Source organism: Liolophura sinensis, chromosome 11 (genome assembly GCF_032854445.1).
Source record: "Liolophura sinensis isolate JHLJ2023 chromosome 11, CUHK_Ljap_v2, whole genome shotgun sequence".
NCBI lineage: Eukaryota > Metazoa > Mollusca > Polyplacophora > Chitonida > Chitonidae > Liolophura > Liolophura sinensis.
The window spans coordinates 31,226,827-31,244,198 of record NC_088305.1 but is presented as its reverse complement, the minus strand read 5'-3'; the positions used below and the strand labels follow the sequence as shown (position 1 = coordinate 31,244,198).

General features: G+C 39.5%; 1 protein-coding gene across 1 annotated transcript; it reads right to left on the bottom strand.

Annotated features, from left to right (window-relative positions):
* Window positions 1-5,295: 5,295 nt before the first annotated feature.
* Window positions 5,296-17,312, bottom strand: LOC135477598 (dephospho-CoA kinase domain-containing protein-like). The gene is made up of 4 exons (XM_064757762.1): window positions 17,116-17,312; window positions 15,414-15,617; window positions 13,614-13,701; window positions 5,296-6,633 (listed from the first exon to the last, which is right to left on the bottom strand). Exons 1-4 carry the CDS (start codon window positions 17,225-17,227, stop codon window positions 6,360-6,362), a joined length of 678 nt encoding a protein of 225 aa, XP_064613832.1. The 5' UTR covers window positions 17,228-17,312; the 3' UTR covers window positions 5,296-6,359.
* Window positions 17,313-17,372: the final 60 nt, after the last annotated feature.

The window sequence follows — 17,372 nt, the reverse complement described above, 5'->3', positions numbered from 1 at the left end:
TTCTGAGTAAAATCCGAGCGACAAACAACGTCCTTTGTTATTCATAGATATTATTCAGAACTTTCTCTCCACACCCGATAGAGTTAAATATTTAGAAATTGTTTCCTGCAAGTGTTTAAATTATTGATGGGCAAATATAAATCGACATTACGATGTAATAAACGTTCATGTGCCTGTCGTTTCTCGTTCGGATAAAGACTTTTGTGTTGAGAGATATCATAAAGCGCTGATCGATTGGCCACGCAAATATTTTATAATAATCAATAATAAACTAAGGCAGCTGCTTCTGCCGACACACAGACCGGAAATTAAACCTGAGAAAACCGGAAGTGGAATACGTCGGCTAGGGGCTGGTTAATACAGGTGGCGATAACTTTATCGCTCTTGTGAAACATAAATTCAAAATTTTTACACATTACAAAGCTAGAGATAAAATCAGTTAGACAATCGATTCTTTGGACGAAATGAACAATAACGTTGAGCACGCTGATAAAAAAGGCGATCTCTGTTGATCACTTTAGAATAAGAATGACTGAAAGAACGGTAAAAAGTGTAATTTTTGGGGTATTTTTTTTGTAAGAAACTTTCACAAATTAACACCTTCCCATCCTTAGCTTTTTAACACCTTTATCATGTTTGCAAGAAGAGGACATGTATAATATTTCGGATCCATCCTAGTATAGGCTTGCTCCTGTTTCCTTCCTTGAGACGGCGACTTTTACACTACAGCGCGCAGTAAACCCGGTTATTATCAGTTAGGCTACATGTTCGAATCCAGCTCTTGGTCCACTGAAAGCTTCAGTTTGAAGAATCTTGTCCATGAAAAATTAGCTGAAATTTCTTCCGCTATAGTGTATTTCTTCTAGCCAGTCGCCTACATTCTTTAACTTTAAGAATTAAAAAAGTTTTTTAATTTCATTTTGTTTGTGTGGTTACGAGACACTGACTATAGACAATTTTGGTAGCGAATATGACTGATTTTACAGACAGCTGAGTATTTATTTATTTATTTGATGTTTTACGTCGTACTCAAGGATGTTTCAATTATACGACGGCGGCCAGCATTATGGTGGGAGGAAACCGGGTAGTGGTTGCTGAAGACCTCCCCACGTACGGCCGGAGAGGAAGCCAGCATGAGCTGGACTTGAACTCACAGCCACCGCATTGGTGAGAGGCTCCTGGGTCATTACGCTGCGCTAGCGCGCTAGCCCGGGGAGCTGAGTGTAGGCGACTCACTAAAAGAAATAGACTATATAGCTGACCTCCATTAGTAAAACTATTAGTTTGGCCATTTGGGTCCCAGGTATCCTTATTTCCCAACATATCAGCTGAAAACTCTCATTCCTGTTAATAGGAAATTAATTTACCAAAAAGAAAAATACTGACTGTCCTTTTTCTTCGAGCGTAGAACAAATATGACACTCACATCAGCGTTCTTCATCTGGCACACGCATTTGTACTTCATCATAACAGAATATAAACAAGTAGCCTCACCCCTGGGAATAACTTACTGTGAGTTGTAAGTCAGTCTTCATTTCCGATTAGTAGGCTTTATAACCTTCTGTTGAATTCACTGATGAAGTTAAAAAAATTGTCACCTTGGTGAAACGTTGACGGAAACTCGAAAAAACACCTTTTGTTTTCAAATAGAAACCTTGGATATACCACTAGAGGTGCGTCCCTTTATGTCTTACCACAAATAAAACATCAATAAAAGAAGGAAGACAAACTTAATTTAAAGAGAATGTCAACATTACAAAGAAGCACTCGTAGATGTCAGTTGAAATTATGCTCCCAAGGGTGAAACAAACAGGAAAATTGACAGCTGACAGTGTTGTTACAGGGAGAAGCCATCAGTAGTTGTCGACGTCACTGTTTTGTCTAAGTATGTTAAGCTCTACGGTTCGTTGTTCTGTGAATGGAATGTCTGATATCACTCTAGATCCTGTGGAACTGTGTGTATTTTTCACTGTTCTCTTGATTATGTGACACTATGTATTCCTAAAGCTGACTTCTGGAGCAAATTAAGCAAAATATATACAATATATTTATTTGATTGAGGGGCGTAGTATTTATTTATTTATTTGATTGGTGTTTTACGCTGTACACAAGAATATTTCACTTATACGACGGTGGTGGGAGGAAACCGGGGAGAGCCCGGGGGGAACACATGACTATCCACAGGTTGCTCGCAGACCTGGCTGGAGAGGAAGCCAGCATGAGCTGGGCTCACAGCGACCGCATTGACGCGAGGCTCCAGGGTCATCATACGCAGCGCTAGCACGCTAAGCAACTGAGCCACGGAGGCCCACTAAGGGCGTAGTAAGGACGGGTATATGCTCTACGATGAAACTCATATTTTCCGATTTGTCGACAATTGTATTGTTTTTTGTTTTTTTTTGTCTTTCTCTGAGATGTTTACGGCCAGTATTTTCCATATGTAACCAGGTTATATGTGCGGATCTTCCTCACCTTATTTAAGGTAATCGCGGCTCAGGCACGTATAATTATAGCCTCGGTCAATATTCTCTAACACACCAGCACGGTGATTTCATTAAAACCTGAACCTGATCCAGCCTCGGGGCTGTATTTTTATTGCGTAATACACTATGGTTATGTTCTGCACTGGGGAATGGGATACCGAGGGAAACACACAGAATAACCATGGCTCTTGTTTCATCTCCATAAATTATCAACAGTATAACACCTCTCTGAATGAAAAAAGGGGTGATCATTTGCGGCCTTAAATTTATCGGATAAAAGTGTGTTATTTGTGTGAAGAAATTACCCCCTGTTCGATGTTGTTGTGGTACTGAAGCCAGCACACGAGAGTCTATAGCCGTCTTCACAATTCATTTCTGGCTACACGTTCTTCAGTTAGATATTAAACTTCCGGTTCAGTGGTGTGGCAGACAACGAGAATGGAAACACTTTAATCCAGCCTTAATCTAAAAAAAAAACAAATAAAAAAACAACAAAAACAAAAAAAAACAGTAGACGAAAAAGAAACATCGACCTGCTGTTGGCAGCTATATTTCAGCGTGCCTACGAAAAACAGTATACATACATGTATCTGAAGATATGGTCACATGTTTTAGTCTAAATAACCCACATCCTTCGTCCGTGTAAGGTAAATAAACAAGTCCTTTATCACGCCATACCGATAAAACTGCTCGATCTTTTCTTATGGACATCCACTTTATTGGCTTTCACTGGATTCCTAGAAACCTCGTTATATATATAATAGATGAAGTCCGTTAAAGCCATCGTCGCCATATTCATTTTGAAGCCTTTGCACTAAAAAATTTATCTTTTAATTCTGACAAAGTCTGTTGTTTGAGTGATGCTTGAAAGTATTCTTATATTGCAACAGATTATTCTGTTAAATATAATATTTTATTAATTCAACATAGATTCTGTTAGACCAACAGATTATTCTGTCAAATATAATATTTTATTAATTCAACATAGATTCTGTTAGACCAACAGGATATTCTATTGAATATGACACAGTAGGCCATTCTGTTGAATATGATACAGTAGGCCATTATGTTGAATATGACACAGTAGGCCATTCTGTTGAATATGACACAGTAGGCCATTATGTTATAGTAACAGAATACATTCTAGAAAATTACCCACAAAGAAAGCTCGTAATTACGAATAAAAATCGAGAATTTACGAGGGTGTCCATTACAAGATCTGACCACTGAATGCGACAGTGGGATCGGAGAGCAGCGTGGTTTTAGAATTACCAAAGAAATACAAGAATATACATTTATTATAACGACGTAGCAGTATTCAACTTTTTACACAAGACCCAAGGGAACAACACGCAGTAATATTATTCTGTTCTTCACACTGCATGAGATATTTAGTTTCCGCCAACCACACTGCACACTTTATGGTTACAAATGAGCCCCGCTCCACTGATATCTGTTCACCGTAATAAATAAGTTAGTCTGCTAAAAATATAAAAGTGTGGCAAATTTATTGACAGATTTACATTTTTAACACCATTTTTGTTTCACGCCAAATATTTCACTTCTAGAGCCGTTCATATACATCTTTATTGTGTTAGGCCACCTGGTTCATGGGCATATACATAATAAAATTAGGTAACAGACAGTTGCATGGCGAACAGTAGTCGGAAAACGAGGGAGAAAAACAACCATGCGCAAGTATGATAATTAAACCCTTTGTATATGAACATCGACTATCTCCTAACAATAGCAAAAAGTAACCGAGTAAACTTTTCCATACCAGGATATCTGTAAAAATATGAATCTGTATACTTTTTTCCTCGATTCAACATACAAGGAATATAAACGAAGTCCCTTTATCAGGTATCTCACGAATCGGTTGATATAAAGTCAGAGCCTGCACGGAGAGTGGATTTGAACATGCAACTACATGGGCCATGAGCCATCTCCACCGGAATCAGGGGACGTCGTAGGCAACTGAAAAAGGCCTACAACTAAAACTGACTGCACGAGGTCAAACTGAATCATTTACCGAAAAGCAATCTTTTCAGTTCTCTCTCTTCAGCATTATGCCATTAAACCAGTATAATGCAGTCGGATACATGTGCCAAGGGACATTTGGTAGTCATATGGGTTAAATAAACAAACAAAGCATTCTCAAGTCCATGTTTACATACCCAGGTATAAAATGTATTTCTTGTCCACACGTTAACCCTTCTAATCATAAACGTTTTTCATTTTCCTACACCGTATCCTAGATACGAACAGAAAAGCTTATGCATAAAACTAGCCCAAGCGCATACAAGAGTGGAGACCCTCAGTTTCCAACCTGAATGGTGAACGTTCAACAAAATATGCAGAAGATGACCCAAGTTTTCTAAGGTAGTTGAACATGGTACTTTCTCATAATCAGGAGACGCTGGCCTTTATACATCCAGGAAGATCAGTGTCATCGACAGTATTGTGCGTCAATTTCCGGTCAGATTTTGCCGGAGACTTTGACCGGATGGGCGATATTCAATAAACCCTATGGTAATACTCTGCCGGTCCCAGAAGCTTAAGCCAGACAGCAGGTTACTGCCCAGGCCAAATAACGCCCTGATATACACGGATTTCTGGTCGTCTGAAGGCTTGACGAGCTTCGACCTCAAAACCGTTTGTCGACTGTGAAATGGATACAGACCGCTGGTGAAAAGCCCATTGACTAAAGTCACGACGTCTCTTATGAGTATTACTCATATCGTAGATCACATCGGTTTGACAGCTTTCCATTCCTATAGGGTTCTGACTTGGAACCACACGGTACGTCTCTTATAGGATACAGGCGGATATAGACCTTCCTCTTGTCTTGTTCAGTATTACTCATATCGTAGATCACATCGGTTTGACGGCTTTCCATTCCTATAGGGTTCTGACTTGGAACCACACGGTACGTCTCTTATAGGACATAGGCGGATATAGACCTTCCTCTTGTCTTGTTCAGTATTACTCATATCGTAGATCACATCGGTTTGACAGCTTTCCATTCCTATAGGGTTCTGACTTGGAAGTTCAGTATTACTCATATCGTAGATCACATCGCTTTGACAGCTTTCCATTTCTATAGGTTTCCGACATGGAACCACACGGTACGTCTCTTATAGTATATAGGCGGATATAGACCTTCCTCTTGTCTTGTTCAGTATGACTCATATCGTAGGTCACATCGCTTTGACAGCTTTTCATTCCTATAGGGTTCTGACTTGGAACCACACGGTACGTCTCTTATAGGACATAGGCGGATATAGACCTTCCTCTTGTCTTTTTCAGTATTACTCATATCGTAGGTCACATCGCTTTGACAGCTTTCCATTCCTATAGGGTTCTGACTTCTGACTCACACGGTACGTCTCTTAACCCGCTGTTAAAAATTGGTGCTGGTGTTCAGAGAATAAATATAAAAGAAATAGAAACAAAGGAAAATACAAGACTGACTCCATTTTATATAAACACATGTATACACAGCCACATTTTGAATCCTGTCTGTATGATAAAAACAGTACACTTTACATGTATATGTTATATATATATAAAAAAAACAGATGTCTGAATTAGATATTTATGTAAAGTGGTCTACATACATGACAAAAATATAGTAGAACTATCTGCCGTTGGACGATTCGCCATTGTATATTCCATGCTGTTTCCACCGACTGAGTTTTCTTAAACTGGTGCTCATCTCCAAGCGATATAGCTTCTAAACCAAGTACACCTCTATCAACGTTTTACCAAACATGAATGGGCAATGCACATTTCCTATGGATGGCCCTTCATGGTAAAATAATTGAACTAAAGTATCCCGGATAAGACTGCTACATGTGTGGACAACAGTGAATTTTATCCCAATGCATAAATCCCTATTATCGTCAACAGTCCGATAACAGTAACAAGCCCAAGTCGCAGTTTCCACTGAGCACGTGATGCACACAACTGGCAATGAAGCTGCTCCACATGCTGACGAGTTGCCTCCCTTGAGCCCTCATTGTTGACAATATAGGTGGCGCGTCGAACCTTTTCCGCCAATGACATCTGGGCATCAATCCTCCTCCTGGCTTCGTCCTCCTCATAGCCATTTCTCTTCATTAGCCGATCCAACTGATCCTCAGCAGAGCTGAAATTTAGAAACATATATACTATGTGGTGTCAGTGACAAATTTTTAAACATTTTTTTTTTACAAACAACGCATTTATACGAGTCTTTAGCAGGTTTTATTGGAAGGAATCGTCAATCATTGATCTTTATACAGATAAACCTAGTATTAGAGGGCGTACAACATAAAGTAAATGAGGATATAAAAAATGAATTAAACGATGATCATCGTCTTTATTTCTGCTATGTGCCTACTGGACATTTATTACTAACGAAATGGGTGCTGTTAACTGTTAGTGCTCTTTCCTTTGAGACACTTCTGTGGGAGATATCTCTTCCGTACTCCTAACCGTAACCAATGCTTTGCTCGAAGGACAGACAACATATACCACACGTACAGCAGTGCGGGTAATGGATTTAACGCTTGTTGCTCTAAAAGGTAGGCCTACTACCAAAATGTATGCATTGAGATGGTTAGACCAGCAACAAGCCCTGTTACGCTGGAGGAAAATGCAGAGAACTTCAGACGCTGAGTCGCTATTATTCCTTTCTGAGAACTCTGGAAAGTTATCTGAGGCGCGGGAAGATGGGCTGGTGTTTGGGCATTATTTATACAGTAGAAAAGCCTATGATAATCACATGGAAATACAGACACCAACCAGACTACATATGCCTACATGTACAACATAGACAAGTGATTTATTCTTTACCGGACTTTTCAGCGACATGAATCAAAGATATCTGTTAAGAATATCTGAAATGCATGACTAAAATCCGTTACTTTTAACTTCTCACATATTTCCAGCTATCTGTTAAATCACTCATACTCACTACACCACTGACGGATAACACCAAGAGCTCGGACGTCCATATTAGTGTCAGGAATAGGCTAATACAATTAGAATATTTTTTTCAGTTCATAATACTGAACACCATAAACTTGTTACTGATGTCAAGAATTTATTGCCTTCGGTGACGCCATAATTATTGCAAAACAGCTGGAGAGTAATCTGACGCGAGATCATTTAGCCACTGGAGATAAATTTCATTTAAGGTTGTATTATGCTAAACTTGAAAACAATTTCGAACATTCTGATTGTAGTGTCACAAATTAGGTTTAGAGGTCGATGACAACTTGTCACTCTCCCTCAAAACACACCATTCCGTCCATGTCACCTTTTTTGGAATAAGTATGATGTCACCAGAGGCAATGGAGTCTTCGTCTGGAAAATAACTTTATGGAGCTTATCATTATGAACAGGCAAAGTGTCCTAACTTCATGCTTCTTGCAATAAAATGAACATCCAACATATCGTCCAACAATGTGTAAAGTTACATGTCAATGACGAAAGATCATTTACGCGGTCGGTATGCGTGATTTTACAGACCTGAATATAGAGGACAGGTTAAAGGAAACAGACTAGTCTTCAAACTCTGTAGGCCTATGTGGTTCTTTCTCAGGAAAGACAGATGTACGGAGGTAGAGAAAGACGAAACAATTACAGTCGCCCTTAAGCAATTAAATCTGAGATGTATACGAGTCACAGAAAACGCTAACAGAGAATGTTATCGGGCGAAAAGGAGAGGTGACACAAAAAAACAAACAATGATATCCTATCTGAAGACACGGTAAACACAAAAGTGAATCATTCTTGAGATCTCTTAATTATACATATTTAAATTGCATTTCTTTCCGGACACAAAAACAGTGCAAATTCATTACTGAGGATAATGGAGGCTTAAAACTAGTGAATAATTTAGCGCTTTCTTTCCTTTGGCAAATTTTTTCATATTGTGGAAATTACGCGAGTAAATTGTGATAAATAGGGAGGGAAACACTCCCGAATCTGTTTACCGTCCGCAGGGAGTTGTTAGCTGGAACTAGCACGTCACTTGCTTCTGTTTTTGACAATATATGAATTTTAATAAATCCCCTGAGGATGAGCAGTTCTCATATTCAACAGTTCTGTGAAGACGTCTAAATGTTTGTATTATAACTATTTCTTCAGCCACACCAGGAGAGAATTAATTTTCATCTATACATCCTCGCAGGCCTGATTTATACAGTCTCGCAAGCCAGTTTGGTGAATCAAGGAAAGTCCCATCGGCTGTACAGCAGCTTATTGATATCATCCTCAAGGTCGGAAAGCCATACTGACCGACAAAACACGGCAACTACATATACAGAAAGACTGGCTTACAGTCGTTCAAAGGAATGCCAATGATACTGTAAACATGAAGTCTTCAACGCATTTACCGCTGAAGAGTGTTGTTCAATATCTTTCGATCACACAGCATTTCTCTGAAACAAGTTTTAGCCACTCCAGGTGGTGACTAAAACGTTACAGCATTTGTCTAAAACAAGTTTTTGCCACTCCAGGTGAAGCCTTACCTGCTACAGTACTTCTCTGAAATGAACCTTAGCCACTCCAGGTGGTGCCCAAAATGTTACAGTATTTGTCTGAAATAAACTTTAGCCACTCCAGGTGGTGCCTAAAATGTTACAGCATTTGTCTGAAACAAGTTTTAGCCACTCTAGGTGAAGTCTAATCTGTTACAGTCTGAAATAAACTTTAGCCACTTCAGGTGAAGCCTAAAATGTTACAGCTTTTGTCTGAAATAAGCTTTAGCCACTCCAGCTGGTACCTAAAATGTTACAGCATTTGTCTGAAACAAGTTTTAGCCAATCCAGGCGGTGCCAAAAACATTACAGCATTTGTCTGAAACAAGCTTTAGTCACTCCAGTTGGTACCTAAAATATTAGAATATTTGACTGAAACTAAAACTAATATTTGACTAAATAAATGGTACTATAAATCAAAAAAGTCTCAAATTGGCACTCGCTGCTACAGTCTACAGTAAATCCAGTCTGGTTTCTTGTTGTCTTGCTCTCTTGTTGTCAGGCCTCTCACCACGTGAATGTCCCGTGTCAAATGATAAGATGTTAACAGTTTGACTAATCAACAGGCAGTGACTTTAATACAGAGCTGTTTATTGTAGAGAGAAAAAAAGAGAGAGAGAGAATGTGCAGTGACAAACATGTAACAGTTTAATATGACCTACATTTGTAGCTTCTGTTGTTAAAAAAAAAAACCTGACCCACAGATTAATCAGCAAATTATTCACCCTGTAATCAAACTGAAGAGGTGTGATCAGTGCAAAACACCATGGCAGTCACCTCATACATAGCTCTCAATGAGGAAATGAACTGATAAGAAAGATCAATCGGACAGAGGAGAGGACGCAGCAAAAAGGGTGAATACCTCATCACTGTTGTCAGGAGAAGAGTAACAAGTCCCTGACAGAAGGAATGAAGATTTACTGTCTGCTCAATGCACGTACAAACACACAGGAATCACAACTTGACACCAGCCTCTGGTGTTTGATGCACGTACAAACACACAGGAATCCACAACTTGACACCAGCCTCTGGTGTTTGATGCACGTACAAACACACAGGAATCACAACTTGACACCAGCCTCTGTGGTGTTTAATGTACGTACAAACACAAAGGAATCACAACTTGACACCAGCCTCTGGTGTTTAATGTACGTACAAACACACAGGAATCACAACTTGACACCAGCCTCTGGTGTTTAATGCACGTACAAACACACAGGAATCACAACTTGACACCAGCCTCTGGTGTTTAATGCCAGTTTCATGTCTAAACACATCTTTTCCGCGAGCCTCTGGTGTTTAATGCCAGTTTTATGTCTAAACACATCTTTTTCCACGTAGCTTATTTCTACGGCTATCACCTGCAACTGACTCACAGATATAGCACAAAGTTAGGTGTAAATTAAATTTTCTTTGTGTCACAAAATATTGAATGATGCACAACATTTAGAGATTTAAAAATTTAACATCTTTATTCAAGTGCTTTATATTCTAAGTCATGAAGGGAGAGTGATGCTTGCTGTTAAATAACTTTTATGCAAATTAAGACACCCAGACCCTGGGGATTAGTTATCTCCGGCACCATGTGTTCCTGATACTTTTAGCTGTCTCTGGATGATGTGGAGTCTCAATATCTCACCAAAAGACGAAAAAGTTTTAACACATTGATTCATTTTTAGAAATGCCAAAACCATAGGTGTGTAAATTCTTGAATCTTTAATTGCTCAAAATTAAAAGCACTGGAAAGGATTGACAGAATCCTTCCACACAGTTAGCAGAGAAGATGGTAACAAAAAAACAAAACAAAAAAAAAAACTCATTAGTCATTTCTATCGAAAGTAGTTCATAACTACCATTCCCATTGGCACACAAGGCACTGGTTCAGTCCAGGCCTTAAACTTGGAGTTTGTAAATTTTCCCCACCTCTCATTGTTCGTAAAGCCTCAGTGAAAACAAGCTGTCGAGATGGATGGCCTATGCATGGTACTTATGAAGCCACGTTAGACCACATGTAGCACCAATGTGATGTGTAGAAAAGTTTTTCAGTAACTCGTCAAAGGTTGGTGGTTTAACCTGATCACTTTGGTGTCTTCAGTCCACAACACAGGAGGCCAATGTAAAAAATTCTTGAGCTTGGTATTATAGAACAATCAAATAAAAATATATTTGTATCAAAACCTTGGACAAACTGGCATTAGAATCCACAACCTGAGCAGCGACAGGAAACACAGTAAAAACATGTTATGTAACTGCATCACTGCTTTATACCACACTTTGATTTGCATCTCATGAAAACCCATATCGAAACGTTCAGTCAAAGATATAAGAGATGCCTGTAAATCTTCAAGACCTGCGGAAAACTAATCCAATAAAGAACAACATGAAAGGACGCTTGCTTGAGTTGTACATGGAAAAGGCAGAATTGGTTGACAAATGTAATGAAATAAAACGGCAAAAAGGTGGAGATAAATGAGAGGGGTGACTGAAGCTAACTCAACCAATTAATACTGAGTGATCAATCAAGGGAGGTAATTATTGGGGGACAAGACAATCTTAGGTTAATGAATGACTGGAATAAGTAATGAATAGGCATCCTGACTGCTAGCTCTAGACTGCACCACCATGGTAAAGTACTGGATGATCATGATGAAGCATTGCAGTAGTTTTTCCTCCCTAAGGAAGATACAAAAAACCATTTGTATTATCTACTTTTTGGAGAAAGTTACAGGTCACAATTTTCTCTCTGATAAATGCTACAACTGGTTAGCACTTCTGTTCACACCAGTTTATTTTTTTGTCTTCTTTTTTCCACAGACAAGGTGTGATGAACACAATGTCAGTTGATTAAAATCACATTTATTTCCAGGCATCCTGTAATTTGTAAGTGACAGATTGATTACCATATAGGGCACACACAGAACATCTTCAATGACTTTTATAAATAGGACTCTGTCACATAATATTCATCTAGCAGAACATATGGCACACCTGAAACACAATACTTCAGCCATGCCTGGTTGTAGCAGACAAAATCTCTGATGGTGATTACACAAAACTGGCTTATTTATCTGCTTATCTCCTTCAGATCTTGAGCCAATTTCACAAAATATCTTAGTCTGATTTTCTTCTTGTGAATGAGGCCTGTTTTAGATGGTGCTTACAATATAGCCTGGTTTTAATCAACAGACAATGTCAAGGGTTTGTTTGCGTCTTCAGATTACAAGCCACTGTCAGCAATATTTTGGCTAAGTCTCACTACACTTTGTGAGAATTATCACACTATTAAATCAGAGAAAATTTGAAACGATACATGTAAAACGCACAGTACCTTGTACGCAACTAAATCACCAACCAATTGTACCTCCACTAACCCTGCATAACAGGTACTATTAGTAATATTGGTAGGTTAAAGCCACATGCACAACACAGCAGCTATGGACAGTTCACAAAGGTCCAACAGGCTTGGGTTAAGGGCAACAAGAGTGTGGCACAGGGGCAACAGTGGTGTGACACAGGGCAACAAGAGTGTGACACAGGGCAACAACAGTATGACCTAGGACAACAACAGCAACAATGTGGCACAGGGCAATAACAGCAACAGTTTGGCAGAAGGCAACAGCAGTGTGGCACAGGACAACAGCAGTGTGGCACAGGGCAACAACAATGTGGCACAGGGCAACAACAGTATGACATAGGGCAACAACAGCAACCACAGGGCAACAACAGTATGGCAGAGGACAACAACAATGTGGCACAGGGCAACAAAAACAGTACGGCGCAGGGCAACAGCAGTGTGGCACAGGACAACAGCAGTGTGGCACAGGACAACAGCAGTGTGACACAGGACAACAGCAGTGTGACACAGGGCAACAAAAGTGTGGCACAGGGCAACAGCAGTGTGGCACAGGGCAACAACAACAGTATGGCACAGGGCAACAACAGATTTGTAAGGAGCCATGTGAGAATAAGAAAAGATACATCCAGGATGTCAGATTACTGGCTGACAATTGAGACCATGGCAGGCAAGATGAGAGAGGCAAACCCATGACAGGGTGGCAAAGGACATGGGAGGGAGTCCATGATGAGAATTTGGCAGCTATTGACACAGTGGCGGGAGGGAGGGGGAGAGGCAGAGGCCATGGGAGGGAGGCAGATACCATGACAGGGTTGTAAAGGCCATGTGAGGCTTGTCACAGGACATGGGAGGAAGGAATAGGGCATGAAAGGGAGACTGGGCCCATTACTGGGAAGCAGATGCTAGGAAAGGCTGGAAGAGGCCTTGTGAGGGAGACAGCAGTCAAGAGAAGGAGGCAGAGGCCATGAGAGGGTGACAACCATGGGAGGGTAGCATAGGACATGGGAGGAACACAGCGGTCATGGGATGGTGGAAAAAGGCCGTGGAAGGGAGGCAGAGGCCATGGGAGAGAGGGAGGCAGGGGTCATTACTGAATGACAGAGGCCAGGAAAGACTGGGAATTTTCTGTCCAAGGTGCTATTAGTTATCAATGATTTTAAACGGTGATGATGATAAACTTAGTGGAAATATACATATAGTGTACGTCTGAATGTAATGTCTGCAAGTGCTGCACAAACAACTCACCAGGCCACCACGACTGTATAGGAGATGTAAGGTAGCATCTGTCTTGTCTCAAACAGCAATGGCAAGTCCAGAATCACAAACTGATGACCTGCATTCAGGGATCAAAAAGTTAACCAGTTTATTGTTTGTTTGTTAGCTGAAGGCTCAATCATGATTTCACTTTCAACATTTATTTTCATCAAGTGTCTCTACATTTATGTCGGAATGCCAGCATATATACAATATATCTATTCACCATTTTCACCATCAGATGCTTGAAGTTTTTGTTGATTGTACTTTTTCTTTGCATGCTTTGTGTTTAACTTAATATTTTGTGACATCATCTTACATGCTTTGTTCATTCTGCATTCATATACCTACATATACAACAGGCAGTACAGTTTATGAAAGTTTGACAATGGAACCCTCCTTTCAGTCCTACAGTTGAAGGGACAAAACTCTGCCAATCAAATTGAGCGATATCACTGACACGGCTGATGCATACATGTATTTATTTATTTATTTAATTGGTGTTTTATGCTGTACTCAAGAATATTTCACTTATACGACGGTGGCCACCATTATGGTGGCAGCAAACTGGGCACAGCCCAGGGGAAACTCACTACCATCCGCAGGTTGCGGGCAGACCTTCCCACTTACGGCTGGAGAGGAAGCCAGCATGAGCTGGACTTGAACTCACAGCCACCGCATTGGTGAGAGGCTCCTGGGTCATCATGCCGCTCTAGTGCGCTAACCAACTAAGCCACGGAGATGCAGACATATACGTAAGTTGTATTTACAGCGTTGCTTCAATATAACACTATAGACACCAGGGCATTAAGCCTTTAGAACCAATCACATTTCACTCGAATTCCACTTATCATGTATGTGCTTACCTTGAACAAAATCAGGAAGGTTTTACAGTACATGTAGTTTACAACAATAATACGAATATAAGGAAGACATTTTAGCACAAAACAATCACCCTCAGGTTACTGCTTGTCTTCATCAAGTTCATTTTTATAGTGGGCAACATTACACAGAAAATTGTAATATGTTCTAATTGATTTATTTCTTCATTTCTTCATGTATAATGAGTCTCTGACTGTTATTTATGGCCATCCATACTGGATATGTACTTCAAGAGTTTTTCACTTGAATATGCGATGACAGTCTTTTTTGGGCTGGAGGAAACAGGTGTCTGGGGTAATCCACCACCCTTTGGCAAGTAGCTGAATAACTTTCCCTACGTAATTTATTTATTTGTTTGTAGCTTAGACTCTTACTATGCCACATGTGACATACACACATCATATTAGTGCAAGACAAACATTCAAGGATTGTTATCAACTGACCACTGTCACCAAGGCCTCACAAATAGTGAAAGTTGGGTACTCCATAAATTCTCTATCCCATTACACTGAAAATCATCTTAAACGACATACTAAAATGTACTTGAAATGCACAGTATCTCAATGACCAAGTTATATGTAGTTATTCTGCCAAATTGCCAGAATTTGCACTGTTACATACTGTATTTCTTCAACCTTTTCGCACGTTTCCAAGGTGTTCGATCAAGATAAAATTATGCTTTTTGTAAAGTGCTGAAATTGGCTAACCCAACCAATGCAGTTTTGTCCACAAAATCAAATCAAAAATGTGCATAAATTGCACTGAAAGCTGCTCTTTTATATGTGAAAAGGTTGAGGAATTCGGGTACATGTAGATGTAGGTGTACATGTAGATACATGCATAAGCCACACAAAGAGAACCCTGATACAATTCAAATTATAATATAACACAACAAATAATTACACCCACCTGACAAAAATGCTTTCAAAACTTCCCATGCCATACATTTATAAATTTCTGGATGTGTGATGGAATTCAACAACTTTCTTTTGTCAGAATCTGCAAAGATAATCTGACCAAGTTTCTCTCTATTTAATTCACCACTTGACAGGAAAACTCCATCTCCAAATTCTCCTCTGATCTTTTTCCAAGCCCTTCTTCCAGGTTTCACAACTGTCAAAAAAATTTGGAAAAATAACCACTCCCTACTCTCGTGTATAATATAGCAGAGTATTACTCCTTGACATGGATTCAACCAATACTTAATCTAATACAGTCACAAAGCCTCATGAATCAGGTCTAGCTTCCACTTTGATCTATACTTACATGTACTAAATGCTAAAATACATGCCTATAGGTGTATTGTATCGCATATTCCTACACTCATTCCTTTACCTACACAATAGATACATGCACATGTGCACTCACACTTGACAGTTTTTTCACTCCTACAGGCGTTTTCTTCTGTGACGTTGCCATGCGTGTGTACTTCATATATGTTTTACGATCATGCCTACACCGATAATCGTGACGTAATAAAGGAAAGTACAAATGAGTTTTACTTTGTGTTGACCTGACATTTTGTTTGCATCACATGGTTTACTAGGTCCCACGATATAACCTATTCTGGGTTTTCACTTTGAATTGGAGAAGGTGGTCAGAGTTCAACAGTAGGCAGCTGAATTGAAAGTAATTATGACACAATTACTAATGATTTAAATAGTAAGAATATTCAAAGTAGACGGCTACAGGGACAGCAGTAGACAGCTGTCTGCAGCCTGCTACTTGCCCTTTTTGAACACCCTGCCTACTGACCACATTCAAAGAAAAAATTTGCCCAGTGTATCTGCAAGTGTGCTGCGAATATCATCAGCGTATTTCGCCGGCGATTTAGTTTGTTGGTACAAGTGGAAAAAACTCTAGTATGTTCTCGGCTTTAATAACTGCAACTATTAACATTTAGAAGTGAATTAAGTTTGCAGAACTGGTCTCCTGTTGTGCCTAAATGTCTATCATGCATGTACGAACATCTTCGGGGCCATCTGTTTTCACAGAAATGTTTGAATTTATTGTTAACTGTAGGTGTTCTTTACAAACTTTGTTTTAAACATAATGCCTATACAAACCACTGGTAAAGTTAGAGGAGTTAATACATATACCGTACATATACAAACAATTTTTTTTTTTTTTGCATTGCTTATATCATTTTTACGTGCCCTGTCTATACATTCAAATACCTCGAGGAGCATATAGTGCAAACTATGGGCATTTTTTATGCTACATTCGTTGTGAAAGAGACATTAACACCAATTCCCTTCATTCTAAAATGGTAAATGGGCAGAACTCTCTCTTTCAATTTAACTGACATCACTGATCCGGACAACGCAAACAATGCAAAGGCAGGAAAACGTTTTATTTCTCTACATAAATGAGCATGTTAAATGGACGGCGAGAACATTACGATGACACCAACTGGAATTTATGATGTTTTCCCCAATCGTTTTAATTTTTATAAGAGATTTTGCTTTCAGAACTTTCAGAATTGATTATCGTGCTATACGTCACGAGAAATGTATCCAAAAACTAGTGTATCACTAAAACATGCTGAACTGTTTAAAATCAAAGACAATCCGCAATGTTCTAAGGCTCAGGAAAAGTTACAGCTTCAAACCTTCTCTGGCTATCTGATCAGCATCCACCACACAACAGCCAAGATCTCGAAAGATTTCACTGACTGTGCTTTTGCCGGTAGCTATACCACCTGTCAAACCAACAAGGAACATTCCACATAAGTTTCACGGCGAAAGCGCCTTATGGAATGAATGGATTATGGATAAAAATTTCATCAAAGCTTTTCCCTTTCTAAATGTCGTGAATAAAACCGGAAGTTGCTTATCGTCTGCTTTAGCTTCAGATTTCTAAGCCGAC

What these genes read in the sequence shown, in the direction of transcription:
- LOC135477598 (XM_064757762.1), bottom strand. Translation starts at nt 17,227, where the DNA reads ATGTTCCTTGTTGGTTTGACAGGTGGTATAGCTACCGGCAAAAGCACA. An exon ending in TGATCAGATAGCCAGAGAAG is followed by an intron (nt 15,618 to 17,115) that starts GTTTGAAGCTGT and finishes TTTTTTTGACAG; the next exon opens with TTGTGAAACCTGGAAGAAGG. An exon ending in TATACAGTCGTGGTGGCCTG is followed by an intron (nt 6,634 to 13,613) that starts GTGAGTTGTTTG and finishes TCTAAATTTCAG; the next exon opens with CTCTGCTGAGGATCAGTTGG.